Raw genomic sequence first — 20,866 nt, forward strand, 5'->3', positions numbered from 1 at the left:
TGTGATGCAATTCTTTCAAGAATGATGATGGTGATCTTCTTAACAAGATCCTGATATTGACCTTGTAAAGTCTTGAGACAGTTTTTTCATTTTCAATGCATGTAGTCAAGAGATTCAACAAAACCTGGCCATCCCCTTGCTTCTGAGATTGCCAAGAGCTTCTCGGTGTCTGCGACACTTGGTTATGTAAGGTAGAGTTCTAAACACCTCGAGCACGTTACAAACCACAAACCTGACCATGGCATGTCCACATGTGTTCTCATACATTCGTAGATACTCGTCCCATGAATCAGCGGTTGTGCGATACGCAAGCATCTGAAGTGTGACCGTGCACTTGTGACAACCCAATCATTCCCATGACTCCCTTTTTTCAAGACAAAGTAGTCATCATAGGAGAAGACGCCATGGTACAAACGATCAAAGACAGTCTTGCGCATCCTAAAACGCCGACGAAAATGATCAACGAAGAATGCATCAGGTGCAGAGTAGTCGGCCATTAGTGTCAAAATGGCCGCGCCCCCTCTTGCATTTGAGCACTCGATGAACCTTAATCGATCCCTTTAAATTGAGAACATGCTCCTCCGCACGCTCCGCGTCTTCAAGGACCGCCTACATCATTACCGTCTTATTCATGTAGTCCTCGTCGGGCGAGCCGTCGAACGACTCAACATAGTGCTTGTATATGTACTCCAAATCGAAATACATCGCTTGAAACAAGAAGAGACATCTATTTTAGCTCTAACAATTCATCGAACAATTGCTGGGCATGATGAGTACAACAATAGCGGAATGTGCCTGGCAGGGCCACTGAAGGAAAGGGGTTGAACGTCGGCGGAGCAGAAGCTAGATGGAGTCTGGCTAAAACGCTTGAGGTGACGAAGACGTAGAATTCTGATAGGGCTGTGGTGTGATGGCCGGGATGGTGTAGCGGCAGTGAAGGCAAAAGAGAAAGACGGACAATGAGAAAATGAGGATTAGATCGCAGGTCCGAAAGGGGTTTTGGATGGGCCAAGAGTGTGAGAGTATGTGGCTGCTATCTAAACTCCCGCAAAGCTTTTCATATTTGTTTCGGGTTGGCTGAAAAAAATACGTTCGGCGGACTGATACAAACCCGTGTTGGTTGGCAAACCCTGTGCAAACGTGCGCCTTAAAGATGCCCTAACGAAGTAACTCGGTTAATTTTCTCTTCAGTGGCATCTCACCTCCCGATCCACGCACCTCCACCGCCATCAAATTTTGTTGGCTATCATATCAAATTATCAACGAAACTTGGAACCGACTTGTGTGCTATGTCAATCCCCAAGGAATTATGCCCGCTGTCCATAACCTTTCTTCGAGGTCTCGCCCTGACACTGACCACAATGCAAAGGCGGTGTGGCATTTGGTCATGTCCGCTTCAAGAGCAACACTCACTATTCCAAGTTGCCTCTAGCAAGTGTAAAGTTTCTGTTAATCATCAGTTTCATTCACACCAAAAGGAAGGAGTGAACTGCCAACTTCAAAGGCACACAGGGGAGTGAGTTGAGACTTGAGACAGACAACGAAACATTGCATTGAACTCTCTGATGAAAGATGAACACCACGGGCAGGCGTTTATTCGAGGCGGCTGGCATGAACCAGCAAGCAGCACTGCCCAAGACCTCACGAATGTGCCGAGACATCAAATCGCACACCCCACGACAGACAGACCAAATGGAAACTACGGTAGACAAATCATAGCGCAGCCGACACTTCACCCTCCTGCTCGATGAATGCGCCCTCTTCATGCCCCGAATCCGCGCTAGTTGCCGCTGCTCTCGCCGTCGACCGCCAATGGAACTGCAGCAGCCTGAATTCAACAAAACATACAAACCCTAAGTAAGCATACTGAAGTGGACACTGATATATGTTCCTCTCTGTTGGTCAGATAACCTACCAGGCTGCGGTACTTGAGAGCGTAGAACATCTCCAGGTAACGGCGAGTCTCGCGCCTCTCCAGGTTGCTCACGTACTTCCAGAACCCATACACACCGGTCAGGGTCATCAGCCTCTCTGAGTAGAGCTTCCAGGTGTACCTGAGCATTCAGAAATTATAGGATCAACATTTGTTCAGGGACATGACTTGGAACTATCCTGGCACAACAAGAAGAGAATACACATACTTCTCATAAATTCTCTTCAGGCCTCCCTGGGAGATTTTGTCCCAGTAGCTTGGATCCGCCGTGCTCTTCTCAAAGAAGTTGACCAAGATATCTGCGGCCTTGTCGCTGTGGTAAGGATCAATGTGCAGACCAGACACTCCATCCACGATGATCTCAGCAGGGCCACCGTGGCATGTCGCAATTGTCGGCAGACCACATGTCATGGCCTCAATGACAGTCAGGCCAAAAGCTTCATAGAATGCAGGCTAGAAACAATTGGAACAAGAGTTTAGTCCACAGTGCAAACTCAAGACTGTTCTTCTCACAGTAGAGTAAGGAATGTCATGGTGTATACCTGCACAAATGCTCCCTTGGTGTCGCAGATGTAGCGGTACAGCTCGCCGTTGCGAACACGGTTCATCTGAGCTGAGATCCAACGGATATGGCCTTTCAGCTTGTACTCCTCAATGAGGCTGTACATCCTCTTGAACTCAGCCTGCTCCTCCCTATCCTTGGACTCCTTGCCATGGTCACCAGCAACAATCACAAGGTTTGCCAAGTCCTTCAGATGTGCGTTCTTGCCGTACATCTCAACCAAGCCAGTCATGTTCTTCACGCGGTCAAGACGAGCCATTGAAAAGATGATTGGCTTGTTCCTGTCCTTCAACACAAATCTGTAGGAAAAAATATTAAAATGGTTATGCTAGAATGGAAGAGCGTGTATATGATACAGCAGAAAGTAAGCAAATGCTCGAAACATTGAAGTCGCCACTGTAAACCCCGTGAAACACACTAGTTATTACATCACACAGAGACAAGTACTCACTTGTGTTCATCATTCTCAACATCGCTGTACAGGAGCTCCTCAATTTCAGAGTGGAAGGCGGTGAGCCTCTTGTCAGTCTCGGTATATGGGAAGTAGACAGTCATGTCTGCTCCAGGAGAGACGATGTTGAACTTAGGATCAAACACGTCAATCCCATGGACAACCCGGTAAAGATCAGGGAGGGTGAAAGCAATATGAGACTCATATTGACCCACGCTATCCTTGCTACAAAAACAAAAGAGGGAAGCATCAGATAAATGTTCTGGTACTGTCACAGCCAACAATGTTTCTACTGAAAATATAGAGATGTTACCTTCCAGCAATTTCCTGGAATGTGCTGGTAATGATGAAATCAGTGTGGTTCATGGCAATCAGGTCAGCTGTGAACTGGCATGAAAAGTGATACTGGCTGTCGAATTTGTCCAAGTATATGTCTGAGTTGGGGTACTTGGTTTTCTCCAAGGCATGGGCAATGGTGCACTGAATTCATGTACACGAGAATCGTAAGTAATTTCGCTAATCAAAAGCAGTATAAAAAACAAGGCTCTCATATACAGTGCAACAAAACCAACCTGGGTAACACCCAATTTATGGGCAAGCAGAGTGGCCACAAGGTTACCATCACTGTAGTTGCCAATGATCAAATCAGGCTTGGTCTGCATTTCCCTCATGAGTTCGTTTGCAACATCCTGTGACAAAACATGCATGATCTCAGAATACAGATACTATGTTCAGCTCTGTAGGACGCTGTCGAACAAAACATTTACCTCGGTGTATGTCTCCAGGTATGGCCAGACATCGAAACGCGAGATCCACTTACGGAGGATCCCGTTCTCAGTTCTAAATGGAACACGAAGAATGTCAGTGTGCTCAGTTCCAATGACCTTCTCCAGGCGCTGGCCACATGTAGTTCCAACAGCATCAGGCAACAACCTGGTTACCTGCATAAAATAGAAGTAGGTGGGCAAATGTACCCAGTCACTCACAACACACTGACAAGGCCTTAGAAATCGAACATCCAACATTGTTATCTCGAACATACGATGAGGATCTTAGGAGTTATGTCAAGGCCTTGCTGCTTAATCCTCAGAAGCATCTCATTCTCCAAAGCACGGACTTGATCCAAGATGTACACAACCTGTTAAAACAGTACCCTGTCAGATCAGAACTAGGAAGCCTGGAAGTACTAGCTAACAGAAATTTGAGTTTAAGCCGCTATACCTGGCCACCGGTATCAGGGTATCCCAACACATTGGATTGAGCAAAGTATCCATGGGGAGACAGGATGACAACATTGAACATCATCGGAATAGTTCCAAGGAACTTCTCCAAGCTGGCCGGGTCAGGGGCCTCAAGAAGGTCCAGAAGCAAATGGATGGTGTCGTGTACACGCTTTGCGGTGTCACCCCAACCCTTCTCCAAACCAAGCTCTTGGAACCTGCACTTCAAAACCGTGAGCAGCTACTCCATTTGCAGTAGTTTAACCTTAGCTATGTGGTAAGACCTAAGAGCAAGTTGCATAGAAATAACCTGTGGTTGAATTCAGAGCTGGGAGTGTCTTCAGGGATGCTAACTAGATACTCTTCTGCCTTCCTAAGGGCTGACTGGAGACCACGAAGGCTCTGAATTCTGTCGTTCAACATCATTGTCTGTAATAGGAAATGACATTTCATTATCAAGAGGGCATGGATCAAATCATTAGGCAGTTCTTTGTAGGATGTCATGCTCATCAGTGATTTATGAATTCAAGCATTCCAGATTGGTAGGTTCCACGAATCGGAAGCTTACCGTGCCCTTGTAGTTATGGGCTTTCAGGAAGTTGAGCAGTGGGTAAAGGCTCTCCTTGTCCTGGAACAACTTGGAAGACAGGTGACGGTTAAGGAACTGCACCCCGTTTCCGATGGACTTGGACATGGAAGGGCGCGGGAAGGAGGCGTTGAAAGGCTCAAAATCAAGCTCGAGCACAAATTTGCCGCTGGCACTGTTGTCAAGAAAATGACACAAGGTTATTCACTGCAACTACAATGTATAATTCACCTACAGCTGCTAAGATTTCATCCTGGAACTTACTGCTCATCAACAAGCTGCTCCTTGAATGCCAAGTACTCAGAAACAGTCAGCTCTTCCACAGCCAACTCGCTAACATTCACCCGAATGTAGTCCCAGACACCAGGCCTGGGCCTGATGGCAAGTGCAACCCATGGGGGCAGCACAATTGCTTCCTACATTTACATCAAGGAAGGAAATTAGAATGCACTGAAAATGAATTTCAACTGGCCAGCACTTGAGCAAGCAAGGCGCCACACTTGAGCGGGCAAGTCGTCGATGTTATGTTACCTGGGCAGCACGGAGGATGTCTTCAAAAGGAGCATACTTCTCCTTGTCGGATTCGAATAGGGCGTCAAACTCAGCGAGCAGCTGGTGGCGCTGAAGCATGCCTTTGCCCTGGTGAACATACCTGCAAAGAGTGGTATTTTTCAGAAAAAAGACAGTCCTACACCTCATATTTTTCATATGACCTAACTATGTAAGCAGCACAACCATGTCTACAAGAATATACTGAAGTCTAGCTAAAAACATATAACATTTCAACATGATTCAAATTCCTCTAGTCGGCACTATGATGTTTGAACCATGTGAGCAGCACTACCCTGTCTCCCAGATTATGCTGAAGTATAGTCTAGCTAAGAACATGTAACATTACAACATGATCCAGATTCCTCTAGTCCTGGCTACGATCTATCAAAGATATGCATGCATCAACTTCTGATGTTCATGTTGCCGTGCTAAAAAAAACTAAGGGCATAAAGACAGGGATAAAATATATACCATTTCAACCTGATTTGGTACCATAACAGAGGTTAGTTTCACATAGAGGTAGGCATGTTTTGAGATCCTCACCTGGAGAAGAGTGCAATGAGCTCATTGGGATGGGAGGAGAAGGTGGCACCAAGGCGCTCCCTGAGGCTGTGGAGGCGGGTCAGCTTGGCAGCCATGGCTCAGGACACAAAACTGCAGAGCAAGGTAAAAGATTAGCAGTCAGCCTTGGCGAATCAGACCATTTACTTGCGCAAGAACCACAAGTCAACAGCCAGTAGGATATCAACAACACTGGTCATACCACTGCAGCACCCCCCAAAAAACACTGGAATTTACCCCCCTCAAAAATCAAGCTATCAAGCTAGGTGACTAATCAGAGGCGAAAAAATCACCAAGGCTAGTAATAATAATCTGACAGATGGAAGAAATCAAAAGTAACGGAAAGGTAAAGCAAGCATTAATCTTGCACCTACAACTTAATCTAGCAGTACTGATTCCGCACCAAACCAGTCGCTCTCTGAAGATGTTTCTAGAGAGAGAAAAAAAAGGGGCAGGCTTCAGCAAGCGGGTTTGCTGATTACTTTTCAGATCATGGATGTGATTTAGGCTGCTAAATGGCAGCAAAAAAAACCCCCACACACATTTCTCCGGCAAGATCCCAAGCTAGTCGTCAAGAACCTCCACCTTGACCAAAAAATCTGACTGCGGGAGCACTAAAATTGACCAAGGGGGGAAAGAAGACTCCGCTCATAATAAACAGGACAAGGAACCCAGGAGGTTGATTCGGAGGAGAGAGCCCGAGAAACGCGCCAGCAAGAGCCAAGAACCCGCGCGGGATTGCGGTGACGACCCACCAAACACGAACACCGCAAGAAACCCCCCGAGAAAAGGAGCGGAGCAAGAAACTAGCGAGCGATCAAGGTGAATGAATGACTACTCGGAGCCGCGAAGAAACAAGATTTGCGGTGAGACTAGCCGGGAACCAAAGCAAAAGCACGCCCAAGACTAGCGCACGGGGGGATGGAAGGAGCTGGGTGACACCGGACATACCAGTCGGGGAGCAGTGCAGGGTGCAGGGGAGGGGAGGGGAGGAGAGGAGGGTTTGTGCAAGATCCAGGAGGACAAATAAATAGGCAAAACCCAAACCCAAACCCCCACCCCCGGTGGTGACTGGTGAGCAGGACAGGTGGTGGCTAGCGAGCGCGGTATTGGTGTTGGTGGGGGCCTCAGCTCCCCGGAGCCGACATAGCAGTGGATAACACCGAAAACTATTCTATTCTATTCCATTCTTGCCGGATAAAATAGAAATGCTGTGCCCGTCCATTAGCTGATGGATTGGTGTCACTAATTACGCACGGATCCGATTAGCATATGCTGGCTGCTTTGGGTAAAGCTGCGGCCCGATGGCATAAGCCGCAGGCAGCGGCAGTTCGATGGATTTGGACGGGTGCATGTAGGTACAGTGCACTCGGGGACTGGATGGGGATGAAAGGGTGGGACTGGGAGCAAATATCAAAGTGGATTATTAGGTGGGGGAACACGGGAAAATGGTTGGCGGGTTTGACGGCGACCGGCCTGGTTTACCTAGCCTAGCTATCAACGACAGTTTGTCGTCCAAGAAAAAGCAAAACCTACCTAGCCTAGCTAACAAGCGGACTCCTTCACCACGTAGAAAATCATCACTGGCGAGTGGGACCGTGCCGCAGAAAACACACTCCCTGGTTCTAGAAGGTTGTGGGTATCCGAGGGAGAGAGTGTAAAGCTCATGTGCCGGAACCAAGGGGAAACACCAAGGAGGTGGTGAGCTCGTTTTTAACGCATCCCGGCCAAGCGGCAATTCTTTGGCGAGCTTATAAGCAGGGAGGTGCTTATCACTATACTACGGGAGTAGTAGTGTATAAGTAATCTGGAAATGATGGGGGCATAACGAAAAGCTGGTGGGAATAATCCTTGTGCGGGGAAAAGCAGCGGCTCTTGTTCCTTGCCAAGATGCGCTTTGCAATGCCCGTGCGACGCGACAGCGAGCTGGCGTCGGCGATGCCGCGAGAGCCCTACGTTCCGAACAAGAAGAAGAACAAGAGAGGGCATCGCATCTCTTCCGCTCCGCTAGAAATTATTAATCATAAAACCATACTAGAAGAAGAAGATGCAAAGGTAAAACCGTCTTTTGCATCGCAGGAATAAACAAACACGCGCCCACACTAAGCCCCAGCATCGGTGCCCTTGTTACATACAAATACGAACTCTCTAATGGCCGGCATTGCACTGGACAGAACAGATGATAAAACAGCCAAGATAACCATGGCATGGCACATTACCTAGCGCGGACACGCCGGACGGGAGAACGGAACAATGGCTTTGTGTGACAGAGGAGAGGAGATGAGATGACGGGGCTGTGATGAATGTGATGGGGTGTGGATTGCAGCTGCGGGGTGGGCATGCGTTTTATAGTGAGGAGGAGGGGAGGAATTAATCCTGGCCTGCGCAGCAAGAGAAGCCCGTGGTTTTGGATTAGGACGGATTGATCGCATTCCATGTATGTTTCCATTCCCATGGGCGCCGACCCGCGGTGACCGCAGGACGGAAAGCGCGGCGACTCATCACATGGTAAAGCAAAGTAAACCATCCAAAACCGCGGGGGCGGCTTCCGGTTTTCGCATGATCCCAGCTTCGATTCCTGGTTTTTTTATTAGCATCCCAGCTTCGACTCGGAGGGTGGGCGTGACTTTTCGCTCCGTGCAGGGTCGACGGACGCCATTGGGTGGCCGGGCTTTTCTTTTCCTTTCTTTGAGCTCAAGAAAGAGAGAGAGAAAGGAAAGTCGCTTTCCTTGCGCGAGCCGTGCTGCGGGTGTCGTGTCTGTTTGCGTGCGTGCGTGCGTGGACTCCGCGCGGAAACGGGGACGGGGCAGCGCTGCAGTTTGCGGACCAGGCCGGAGCTCGCGACATGCGGCTAGCTGGTGAACGTTGCTTCTTTGAAATGAAATGGCAGCTGTGACCACGCAGGGGCCGCTAACCGCTTCTGGATCGTCCCGGGCAGTTTTGTGTTCTCTCCTTCAAGTCCGGTCAGACTGCGCGTTGCGGAATTTAGAGCTGTGTGCAAAGTTGGTGTACGAACGGCCCCGGAGTTTGGGTACAGTAGATACAAGAGTGCGACCGCACAATGGTATAGGCCGGGTATCGTCTTAAATACGCGCACACCATTTTCATTCTATATATATTTTTAGGCCACTACTACGAATCAACGGGGTGATTTTATCCGGTTGGGCAGCCGTTCGACCCAACCCCTCGGACTTGGAGTCGTTGGATCGGTCAGCGCAAACACGTCCTTCTCACATCGCGGTCAACCACCACGTCGTCGTGGAAAAGCAGCGTCACATGCTCGTAGCACGACCCGCGTCGCCGATGCTACACTACACCCCTACTCCCGCACCCGATCTGACCGTCGGTGGAGCTTCATTGCAGCCGCCGATGAAGCTCCATTGCAGCACCGCCCGCTGCACCGCAGCTCCGGACCGCTGGTGAAGCTTCATTGCAGCCGCGGTGAGCCTCCATTGCAGCATTGCCTACTGTATCGCAGCTCCAGGCCACCGGTAAAGCTTCATTTGCAGCCGCCGGTGAGCCTCTATTGTAGCATTGCCCACTACATCGCAGCTCCAGGCCGTCAGTGAAGCTTCATTGCAGCCGCCGCGCGTTGCCTTGGAGCCCTGGGCACCCGACGAGCGCTCCACTGCAGCAACGCCGATGAGCACCCTGCACCCAACATCTACGACGGCTTGCAACGGCACGTCGTCTTCCCTAGATGGCCACTGCAGCACACGGGGAGTTTCGATTTTCACCGGTGAGATGGACAACAAAGAGGCAAAGGAAGAGCATCGATTGGAGGATTTACTAGATCGCGGACGTAGGGGAAAGTTGGGGTCAACGACCCAATTGCTGCTTTGTGTGGCTGGAGCGTCTCGCGTGAGCATAAGGATGAGGCGTGAAGAGGTGGTGTGTGCACTAGTAGAAAACATGGCTTTGGTCCAGGCGAGATAAGAGTTTTAATCCCGATTCTGTTACGAACCGGGACCAATGGGTGCATCAGTCCCGGTTCGTGAGGTGAGGGCGCCGGCCGGGCGAGGGTCCCGGTTCGTTTGACCCCTTTAGTCCCGGTACCATACACAACCGAGACCAATAGTCCTCGCTCCTGGTGCAGCACCTTTACTCCCGGTTGGTGGCTGGAACCGGGACTAAAGGTCAGTCTTCTTTCCCGGTTCTGACCACCAACCGGGATCAAAGAGATGCCTATATGTACCCTCACCCCAGCCCTGTTGGAAATATGCCCTAGAGGCAATAATAAATTAGTTATTATTATATTTCTTTGTTCATGATAATTGTTTATTATCCATGCTATAATTGTATTGATTGGAAACACAGTGCATGTGTGGATACATAGACAAAACACTGTCCCTAGTAGGCCTCTAGTTGACTAGCTCCTTGATCAAAGATGGTCAAGGTTTCCTGACCATAGGCAAGTGTTGTCACTTGATAACGGGATCACATCATTAGCAAAATCATGTGATGGACTAGACCCAAACTAATAGACGTAGCATGTTGGTCGTGTCATTTTGTTGCTACTGTTTTCTGCGTGTCAAGTATTTGTTCATATGACCATGAGATCATATAACTCACTGACACCGGAGGAATGCTTTGTGTGTATCAAACGTCGCAACGTAACTAGGTGACTATAAAGATGCTCTATAGGTATCTCCGAAGGTGTTCGTTGAGTTAGTATGGATCGAGACTGGGATTTGTCACTCCGTGTGACGGAGAGGTATCTTGGGGCCCACTCGGTAATACAACATCACACACAAGCCTTGCAAGCAATGTGACTTAGTGTAAGTTGCGGGATCTTGTATTACGACATGAGTAAAGAGTCTTGCCGGTAAACGAGATTGAAATAGGTATGCGGATACTGACGATCGAATCTCAGACAAGTAACATACCGAAGGACAAAGGGAATGACATACGGGATTATATGAATCCTTGGCACTGAGGTTCAAACGATAAGATCTTCGTAGAATATGTAGGATCCAATATGGGCATCCAGGTCCCGCTATTGGATATTGACCGAGGAGTCTCTCGGGTCATGTCTACATAGTTCTCGAACCCGCAGGGTCTGCACACTTAAGGTTCGACGTTGTTTTATGCGTATTTGAGGTATATGGTTGGTTACCGAATGTTGTTCGAAGTCCCGAATGAGATCACGGACGTCACGAGGGTTTCCGGAATGGTCCGGAAACGAAGATTGATATATAGGATGATCTCATTTGGTTACCGGAAGGTTTTTGTGCATTACTGGAAAAGTTTTGGGCTCATCGGTAGTGTACTGGGAGTGCCGGGAGGGGTGCCGGGGACCATCAGGAGGGGTGTCACGCCCCAAGGGGTCTCATGGGCTATGGGAAGAGATAAACCAGCCCCTAGTGGGCTGGAATAAGTTCCCACTAAGGCCCATAAGTTTTGAGAAGGAAAAAACACAAGGTGGAAAGAGTTTCCAAGTGGGAAGGTGGAATCCTACTCCAAGTAGGATTGGAGTAGGACTCCTCCACCTCCAATTTCGGCCAAACCTTTAGGTTTTGAGGCTGCCTCCTCCCCTCCCTCCCTCCTATATGTAGTGGGGTTTTAGGGCTGATTTGAGACAACTTTCGCCACGGCAGCCCGACCACATACCTCCACGGTTTTACCTCTAGATCGCGTTTCTGCGGAGCTCGGGCGGAACCCTGCTGAGATTAGATCACCACCAACCTCCGGAGCGCCGTCACACTGCCGGATAACTCATCTACCTCTCCGTCTCTCTTGTTGGATCAAGAAGGCCGAGATCCTCGTCGAGCTGTACGTGTGCTGAACGCGGAGGTGCCGTCCGTTCGACACTAGATCGGATCGGATCGTGGGACGGATGCGGGACGGTTCGTGGGACGGTTCGCGGGGCGGATCGAGGGACGTGAGGACGTTCCACTACATCAACCGCGTTTCTTAATGCTTCTGCTGTGCGATCTACAAGGGTACGTAGATCGGAAATCCCCTCTCGTAGATGGACATCACCATGATAGGTCTTCGTGCGCGTAGGAATTTTTTTGTTTCCCATGCGACGTTCCCCAACAGTGGTATCAGAGCTAGGTTCATGCGTAGATGTATTCTCGAGTAGAACACAAAAGTTTTTGTGGGCGGTGATGTGCGTTTTGCTGCCCTCCTTAGTCTTTTCTTGATTCCGCGGTATTGTTGGATCGAAGCGGCTCGGACTGACATTACTCTTACGCTTACGAGAGACTGGTTTCATCGCTACGAGTAACTCCATTGCTCAAAGATGACCGACGAGTGTCGGTTTCTCCAACTTTAGTTGAATCGGACTTGACCGAGGTGGTCCTTGGATGAGGTTAAATAGCAATTCATATATCTCCGTTGTGGTGTTTGCGTAAGTAAGATGCGATCCTACTAGATACCCATGGTCACCACGTAAAACATGCAACAACAATTAGAGGACGTCCAACTTGTTTTTGCAGGGTATGCTTGTGATGTGATATGGCCAATGATGTGATGTGATATATTGGATGTATGAGATGATCATGTTGTAATAGTTAATATCGACTTGCACGTCGATGGTACGGCAACCGGCAGGAGCCATAGGGTTGTCTTTAAACTAACGTTTGTGCTTGCAGATGCGTTTACTATATTGCTAGGACGTAGCTTTAGTAGTAATAGCATGAGTAGCACGACAACCCCGATGGCGACACGTTGATGGAGATCATGATGATGGAGATCATGGTGTGACGCCGGTGAAAAGAAGATCGTGCCGGTGCTTTGGTGATGGAGATCAAGAAGCACATGATGATGGCCATATCATGTCACTTATGAATTGCATGTGATGTTAATCCTTTATGCACCTTATCTTGCTTAGAACGACGGTAGCATTATGAGGTGATCTCTCACTAAAATTTCAAGAAGAAATTGTGTTCTCCCCGACTGTGCACCGTTGCGACAGTTCTTCATTTCGAGACACCACGTGATGATCGGGTGTGATAGACTCAACGTTCACATACAACGGGTGCAAAACAGTTGCACACGCGGAACACTCGGATTAAGCTTGACGAGCCTAGCATGTGCAGACATGGCCTCGGAACACATGAGACTGAAAGGTCGAGCATGAATCATATAGTTGATATGATTAGCATAGAGATGCTTACCACTGAAACTATTCGCGACTCACGTGATGATCGGACTTGAGATAGTGGATTTGGATCATGTACCACTCAAATGACTAGAGAGATGTACTTTTTGAGTGGGAGTTCTTAAGTAATATGATTAATTGAACTAATTGTCATGAATATAGTCTAATGGTCTTTGCGAATTACGATGTAGCTTGCGCTATAGCTCTACTGTTTTTATATGTTCCTAGAGAAAATTTAGTTGAAAGTTGATAGTAGCAAACTTTGCAGACTGAGTCTGTAAAGCCGAGGATTGTCCTCGTTGCTGCGCAGAAGGCTTATGTCCTTAATGCACCACTCGGTGTGCTGCACCTCGAGCGTCGTCTGTAGATGTTGTGAACATCCGACATACACGTTTCTGATGACTACGCGATAGTTCGGTGCGAAATACTTAATGGCTTAGAAGCGTGGCGCTGAAGACGTTTTGAAACGTCACGGAACATGAGTGATGTTCTAAAGAGATGAAATTGTGATTTCATGCTTGTGCCCTTGTTAAGAGGTATGAGACCTCCGACAAGATTCTTTGTCCATGAAGTAAAGGAGAAAAACTCAATCGTTGAGCGTGTGCTCAGATTGTCTGAGTACGACAATCGCTTGAATCAAGTGGGAGCTAAACTTCCAGATGAGATAGTGATGGTTCTCCAAAGTCACTGCCACCAAGCTGTGAGAGCTTCGTGATGAACTATAACATATCAAGGATAGATACAATGATCCTTGAGAGATTCGTGATGTATGACACTGCGAAAGTAGAAATCAAGAAGGAGCATCAATGGTTGATGCTTAGTAAAACCACTAAGTTTCATGAAAGGCAAGGTCTAGAAGGGATACTTCGTGAAACAACAAAACAGTTGTTGCACTAATGAAGAGACCCAAGTCTAAACCCAAACCTGAGACTAAGTGCTTCTGTTATGAGGGGAACGGTCATTGAGGCGGAGCTACCCTAGATGCTTGGTAGATAAGTAGGCTGGCAAAGTCGAAAGTAGTATATTTGATATACATGATGTTGATGTGTGCTTTACTAGTACTCCTAGTAGCGCGAGGGTATTGGATACCGGTTCAGTTGCTAAGTGATTGGTAACACGAAATGAAAGCTACGGAATAAACGGAGACTAGCTAAAGGCGAGGTGACGATACGTGTTGGAAGTGTTTCCAAGGTTGATATGATCAAAGGTCGCACGCTCCCTCTATCATCGGGATTGGTGGTGAAACCCAAATAATTGTTATTTGGTGTTTCCGTTGAGCATGAACATGATTGTATCGTGTTTGTTGCAATACGATTATTCATTTAAAAGAATAATAGTTATTCTATTTGCTTGAATAATTACCCTCAATGGTTTATTGAATCTCGATCGTAGTGTTACACATGTTCATAATATTAGTGCCAAAAGATAATAAAAAAGTAATAATGATAGTACCACTTAGTTGTGGCACTGCCACTTGAGTCATGTTGGTGTAAAATGCATGAAGAAGCTCCATGCTGATGGATCGTTTGGACTCACTTGATTTTGAATCACTTGAGACATGCAAAACATGCCACATGAAACAAGTAGAGTAACTTGTTGGGAGTAATGCATTTTTGATGTGTGCAGTCCAATAAGTGCTAAGGCACGCAGTGGATATCATTATGTTCTTACTTCACTGACGATTTGAGTAGATACAGGAGTATTTACTTGATGAATCACAAGTCTGAAATGTTGAAAAGTTCAAAGCTATTTTAGAGTGAAGATCGTCGTGACAAGAGGATAAACAGTCTACGATATGATCATAGAGATGAATATCTAAGTTACGAGATTTGGTACGGAGTTAAGACAATGTGGAAATTGTTTCGCAGTTCATGCCACCTGGAACATCATAGTGTGATGATGTGTCCGAACTTCAGAGCCACACACTATTTGGTATGGTGCATGCTATGATGTCTCTTATCGAATTACCACTATCGTTTATGGGTTATGCATTAGAGACAACCGCATTCACTTTAAATAGGGCACCGCGTATTTCCGTTGAGATGACACAGTATAGACTGAGGTTTAGAGAAATCTAAACTGTCATTTCTTGAAAGTTTGGGGCTTCGACACTTATGTGAAAAAGTTTCAGTCTGATAAGCTCGAACCCAAAGCGGATAAATGCATCTTCATAGGATATCCAAAACAGTTGGGTACATCTCCTATCTCAGATCCGAAAGCAAAGTGTTTGTTTCTAGAAATGGATCCTTTCTCGAGGAAAGGTTTCTCTCGAAAGAATTGAGTGGGAGGGTGGTAGAACTTGATGAGCTTATTGAACCATCACTTCAACCAGTGTGTAGCAGGGCGCGGGAAGTTGTTCCTGTGGCGCCTACACCAATTGAAGTGAAAGCTGATGATGGTGATCATCGAGCATCGGATCAAGTTACTACAAGCCTCGTAGGTTGACAAGGTCGCGTACTACTGCAGAGTGGTACGGTAACCCTGTCTTGGAGGTCATGTTGTTGAGCAACAGTGAACCTACGAGTTATGAAGAAAGCAATGGTGGGCCTGGATTCCGACAAATGGCTGGAAGCCATGAAATCCGAGAGAGGATCCATGTATGAATACAAAGTGTAGACTTTGGAAGAATTACTTGATGGTCATAGGACTATTGAGTAAAGATGGATCTTTAAAAGGAAGACAGACGATGATGGTGATAAGTCACTATTAAGAAAAGCTCGACTTGTCGCAAAGATGTTTCCGACAAGATCAAACAGTTGACTATGATGAGACTTTCTCACTCGTAGCGATGGTAAAAGTATGTTAGAATTATGTTAGTAGTTGCTGCATTATTTATGAAATATTGCACATAGGATGTCAAAACATTGTTTCCTCGACGGTTTCCTTGAGCAAACATTGTATGTGATACAACAGGAGGTTTTGTTGATCCTAAAGATACTAGCAAATATGCAAGCTCCAGCGATCCTTCAATGGACTGGTGCAAGCATCTCGGAGTTGGAATATACACTTTGATGAGATGATCAAAGATTTTGGGTTTTTACAAGGTTTATGAGAAACTTGTATTTCCAAAGAAGTGAGTGGGAGCACTATAGAATTTCTGATAAGTATATGTGGTTGACATATTGTGGATTAGAAGTAATGTAGAATTTCTGTAAAGCATACAAGGTTGTTTGAAAGGAGTTTTCAAAGGAATACCTGGATTGCGCTACTTGAACGTTGAGCATCAAAGATCTATGGAGATAGATCGAAAGCACTTAATAGAAGTTTCAACAAGATGCATGCCTTGACAAGTTTTTGAAGGAGTTCAAAATAGATCAGCAAAGAAGGAGTTCTTGGTTGCGTTGTGAGGTGTGAATTAGAGTAAGACTCAAAACCTGACCCCGGTAGAATAAAGAGAATAGACGAAGGTCGTCTTCTATGCCTTGGCCGTAGAATCTGAAGTATGACATGCTGGGTACCGCACCTGATGTGTGCCTTGACTCAAGGTCTGTTGAGAGGTACAGAGAGTGATCCATGATTGAATCACTAGCAGCGGTCAAAATTTATCCTTAGTAACTGATGGACTAAGGAATTTTTCTCGATTATGGAGGTGGTTAAAAAGTTCGTCGTAAGGGGTTACGTCGATGCAAGCTTTGACACTAATCCGAATAACTATGAGTAGTGAAACAGATTCGTATAGTAGAGTAGATATTTGGAGTATTTCCGAATAGCACATAGTTGCAGCATCTATAAGACGACATAAAGATTTGTAAAGAGCACACGGATCTGAAAGTTTCAGAACCGTTGACTAAAACCTCTCTCACGAGCAAGACGTGATCAGACCCCATAACTATATGGGTGTTGGATTCGTTGGATCACATGGTGATGTGAACTAGATTATTGACTCTAGTGCAAGTGGGAGACTGTTGTAAATATGCCCTAGAGGCAATAATAAGTTAGTTATTATTATATTTCTTTGTTCATGATAATTGTTTATTATCCATGCTATAATTGTATTGATTGGAAACACAGTGCATGTGTGGATACATAGACAAAACACTGTCCCTAGTAGGCCTCTAGTTGACTAGCTCGTTGATCAAAGATGGTCAAGGTTTCCTGACCATAGGCAAGTGTTGTCACTTGATAACGGGATCACATCATTAGCAGAATCATGTGATGGACTAGACCCAAACTACTAGACGTAGCATGTTGATCGTGTCATTTTGTTGCTACTGTTTTCTGGGTGTCAAGTATCTGTTCCTATGACCATGAGATCATATAACTCACTGACACCGGAGGAATGCTTTGTGTGAATCAAACGTCGCAACGTAACTGGGTGACTATAAGGATGCTCTACAGGTATCTCCAAAGGTGTTCGTTGAGTTAGTATGGATCGAGACTGGGATTTGTCACTCCGTGTGAGGGAGAGGTATCTCGGGGCCCACTCGGTAATACAACATCACACACAAGCCTTGCAAGCAATGTGACTTAGTGTAAGTTGCGGGATCTTGTATTACGAAACGAGTAAAGAGACTTGCCGGTAAACGAGATTGAAATAGGTATGCAGATACTGACGATCGAATCTCAGACAAGTAACATACCGAAGGACAAAGGGAATGACATACGGGATTATATGAATCCTTGGCACTGAGGTTCAAATGATAAGATCTTCGTAGAATATGTAGGATCCAATATGGGCATCCAGGTCCCGCTATTGGATATTGACCGAGGAGTCTCTCGGGTCATGTCTACATAGTTCTCGAACCCGCAGGGTCTGCACACTTAAGGTTCGACGTTGTTTTATGCGTATTTGAGTTATATGGTTGGTTACCGAATGTTGTTCGAAGTCCCGGATGAGATCACGGACGTCACGAGGGTTTCCGGAATGGTCCGGAAACGAAGATTGATATATAGGATGACCTCATTTGGTTACCGGAAGGTTTTCGTGCATTACCGGAAAAGTTTTGGGCTCATCGGTAGTGTACTGGGAGTGCCGGGAGGGGTGCCGGGGACCATCATGAGGGGTGTCACGCCCCAAGGCGTCTCATGGGCTATGGGAAGAGATAAACCAGCCCCTAGTGGGCTGGAATAAGTTCCCACTAAGGCCCATAAGTTTTGAGAAGGAAAAAACACAAGGTGGAAAGAGTTTCCAAGTGGGAAGGTGGAATCCTACTCCAAGTAGGATTGGAGTAGGACTCCTTCACCTCAAATTTCGGCCAAACCTTTAGGTTTTGAGGCTGCCTCCTCCCCTCCCTCCCTCCTATATATAGTGGGGTTTTAGGGCTGATTTGAGACAACTTTCGCCACGGCAGCCCGACCACATACCTCCACGGTTTTACCTCTAGATCGCGTTTCTGCGGAGCTCGGGCGGAGCCCTGCTGACATTAGATCACCACCAACCTCTGGAGCGCCGTCACGCTGCCGAATAACTCATCTACCTCTGCGTCTCTCTTGCTGGATCAAGAAGGCCGAGATCCTCGTCGAGCTGTACGTGTGCTGAACATGGAGGTGCCGTCCGTTCGGCACTAGATCGGATCGGATCGTGGGACGGATCGCGGGACAGTTCGTGGGACGGTTCGCGGGGCGGATCGAGGGATGTGAGGACGTTCCACTACATCAACTGCGTTTCTTAACGCTTCTGCTGTGCAATCAACGAGGGTACGTAGATCGGAAATCCCCTCTCGTAGATGGACATCACCATAATAGGTCTTCGTGCGCGTAGGAAATTTTTTGTTTCCCATGCGACGTTCCCCAACAAGCCCACCATCTCCTCTGTTTTTTTGGCCATGTGGGAGGTGTGCATGCCCTGCTCTATTCACCGGTCTATGCATGCACATGAGGTGTTCGATGAAATGTCTGAGCCACACTTAAGCTTTCTCCTCTCCAAGCTCGACCTTCAAGCTACATTTTCCTCCAGATTTTTCTAGGTTTGGCAGTGCACCAACTACACAAGTGTTCTAAAAGGTTAGCTATTTCATCCTTTCATCTCTCACTTCCAGTTTAGCTCATTTCAAATGCTCTAGAAATAGAGTGGTTTGTGGGTTTTAGTATAGGACTGTATGTGGGAGTTCTTTTGATTTAGATGCACACTTTGAGCTCAAATTAACTTCTTAGAGTCTGCACATGTGTAAGGTGTTGATACGTCCATTTTGCATCATGTTTTCATGTTGATATTTATCGCTTCTTTCGCTGTTATTTCACTTCATGGTACAATTCTTATGCCTTTTCTCTCTTATTTTGCAAGGTTTACATGAAGAGGGAGAATTCCGGCAACTGGAATTCTGGCCTGAAAGTGGAGCAAAGTTGAGATACCTATTCTGCGCAACTCCAAACGCTGTAAAAATCAACGAGGATTTTTTCCGGATTTATAAAAAATACTGGGTCGAAGAAGTGCCAGAGGAGCGTCAGGGGTTGGCCACAAGCCTGCACGGTGGGGCCACCCCCCAGGCCGCGCCATGAGGGCTTGTGGGCAGCGTGCTGGCCCACTTGCCCCCCTCTTCTGCTATATGAAGGGTTTCATCTGGAAAAAAATCAGGGAGGAGCTTTTTCGTGGATTCGCCGCCGCCACGAGGCGGAACTTGAGCAGAACCAATCTAGAGCTCCGGCACGACGATCCTGTCGGGGAAACTTCCCTCCCGGAGGGGGAAATCGTCGCCATTGTCATCACCAACACTCCTCTCATCGGAGGGGACTCGTCACCATCAACATCTTCATCAGCACCATCTCATCTCCAAACTCTAGTTCATCACTTGTAACCAATCTCCGTCTCGCGACTCCGATTGGTACTTGTAATGTTGCTAGTAGTGTCGATTACTCTTTGTAGTTGATGCTAGTTGGATTATTTGGTGGAAGAGTTTATGTTCAGATCCTTGATGCTACTCATTACCTTTCTGGTCATGAATATGATTATGCTTTGTGAGTAGTTACTTTGGTTCCTTAGGACATGGGATAAGTCATGCTAATAGTAGTCATGTGAATTTGGTATTCGTTCGGTATTTTGATATGGTGTATGTTGTTTTTCCTCTAGTGGTGTTATGTGAACGTCGACTACATAACACTTCACCATTATTTGGGCCTAGAGGAAGGCATTGGGAAGTAGTAAGTAGATGATTGGTTGCTAGAGTGACAGAAGCTTAAACCCTAGTTTATGCGTTGCTTCGTAAGGGGTTGATTTGGATCCACTAGTTTAATGCTATGGTTAGACTTTGTCTTATTCTTCTTTCGTAGTTGCGGATGCTTGCGAGAGGGGTTAATCATAAGTGGGATGCTTGTCCAAGTAAGGACAGTATCCAAGCGTTGGTCCACCCACATATCAAACTATAAAAGTAACGAACGTGAATCATATGAACATGATGGAACTAGCATGATAGAAATTCCCGTGTGTCCTCGGGAGCGGTTTTCCTCCAGAAGACTTTTTCCAGGCTTGTCCCTTGCTACAAAAGGGATTGGGCCACTTTGCTGCACCGTTGCTACTTTTTTTACTTGTTGCTTGCTACGAATCATCTCACCACACAATCACTTGTTACCGACAATTTCAGTGCTTGCAGATTTTACCTTGCTGAAAACCACTTGTCAGATCCTTCTGCTCCTCGTTGGGTTCGACACTCTTACTTATCGAAAGGACTACGATTGATCCCCTATACTTGTGGGTCATCAAGACTCTTTTCTGGCGCCATTGCCGGGGAGTGAAGCGCCTTTGGTAAGTGGAACTTGGTAAGCAAACATTCATATAGTGTGCTGAAATTTATTGTCACTTGTCTCTATGGAAACTAATCCTTTGAGGGGCTTGTTCGGGGTATCTTCACCTCAAACGGAAGCACAAATAGTTTCTCCTCAACCTGCTGCACCTACTGAAAGTATTTTCTTTGGATTTCGTTCGGGTATGCTTGAGAAACTGCTGGCTAATCCTTTTACAAG

The 20,866-nt window shown here is 46.7% G+C and overlaps 1 protein-coding gene across 2 annotated transcripts; it reads right to left on the bottom strand.

The window, feature by feature from the left end:
• Positions 1 to 1,528: 1,528 nt before the first annotated feature.
• Positions 1,529 to 8,191, bottom strand: LOC123412063 (sucrose synthase 1). 2 transcript variants are annotated; one of them, XM_045105016.1, is made up of 16 exons: positions 8,085 to 8,191; positions 5,848 to 5,958; positions 5,284 to 5,404; positions 5,017 to 5,168; positions 4,735 to 4,927; positions 4,477 to 4,595; positions 4,168 to 4,384; positions 3,989 to 4,084; positions 3,714 to 3,887; positions 3,519 to 3,635; positions 3,260 to 3,426; positions 2,947 to 3,171; positions 2,476 to 2,794; positions 2,142 to 2,386; positions 1,916 to 2,054; positions 1,529 to 1,828 (listed from the first exon to the last, which is right to left on the bottom strand). In XM_045105016.1, exons 2-16 carry the CDS (start codon positions 5,940 to 5,942, stop codon positions 1,781 to 1,783), a joined length of 2,427 nt encoding a protein of 808 aa, XP_044960951.1. In that variant the 5' UTR covers positions 5,943 to 5,958; positions 8,085 to 8,191; the 3' UTR covers positions 1,529 to 1,780. The 2 variants fall into 2 exon arrangements, with proteins under 2 accessions (XP_044960951.1, XP_044960952.1); XM_045105017.1 differs by lacking the exon at positions 8,085 to 8,191 and adding an exon at positions 6,817 to 6,871.
• Positions 8,192 to 20,866: the final 12,675 nt, after the last annotated feature.

Source organism: Hordeum vulgare, chromosome 7H, assembly GCF_904849725.1.
Source record: "Hordeum vulgare subsp. vulgare chromosome 7H, MorexV3_pseudomolecules_assembly, whole genome shotgun sequence".
Lineage (NCBI taxonomy): Eukaryota > Viridiplantae > Streptophyta > Magnoliopsida > Poales > Poaceae > Hordeum > Hordeum vulgare.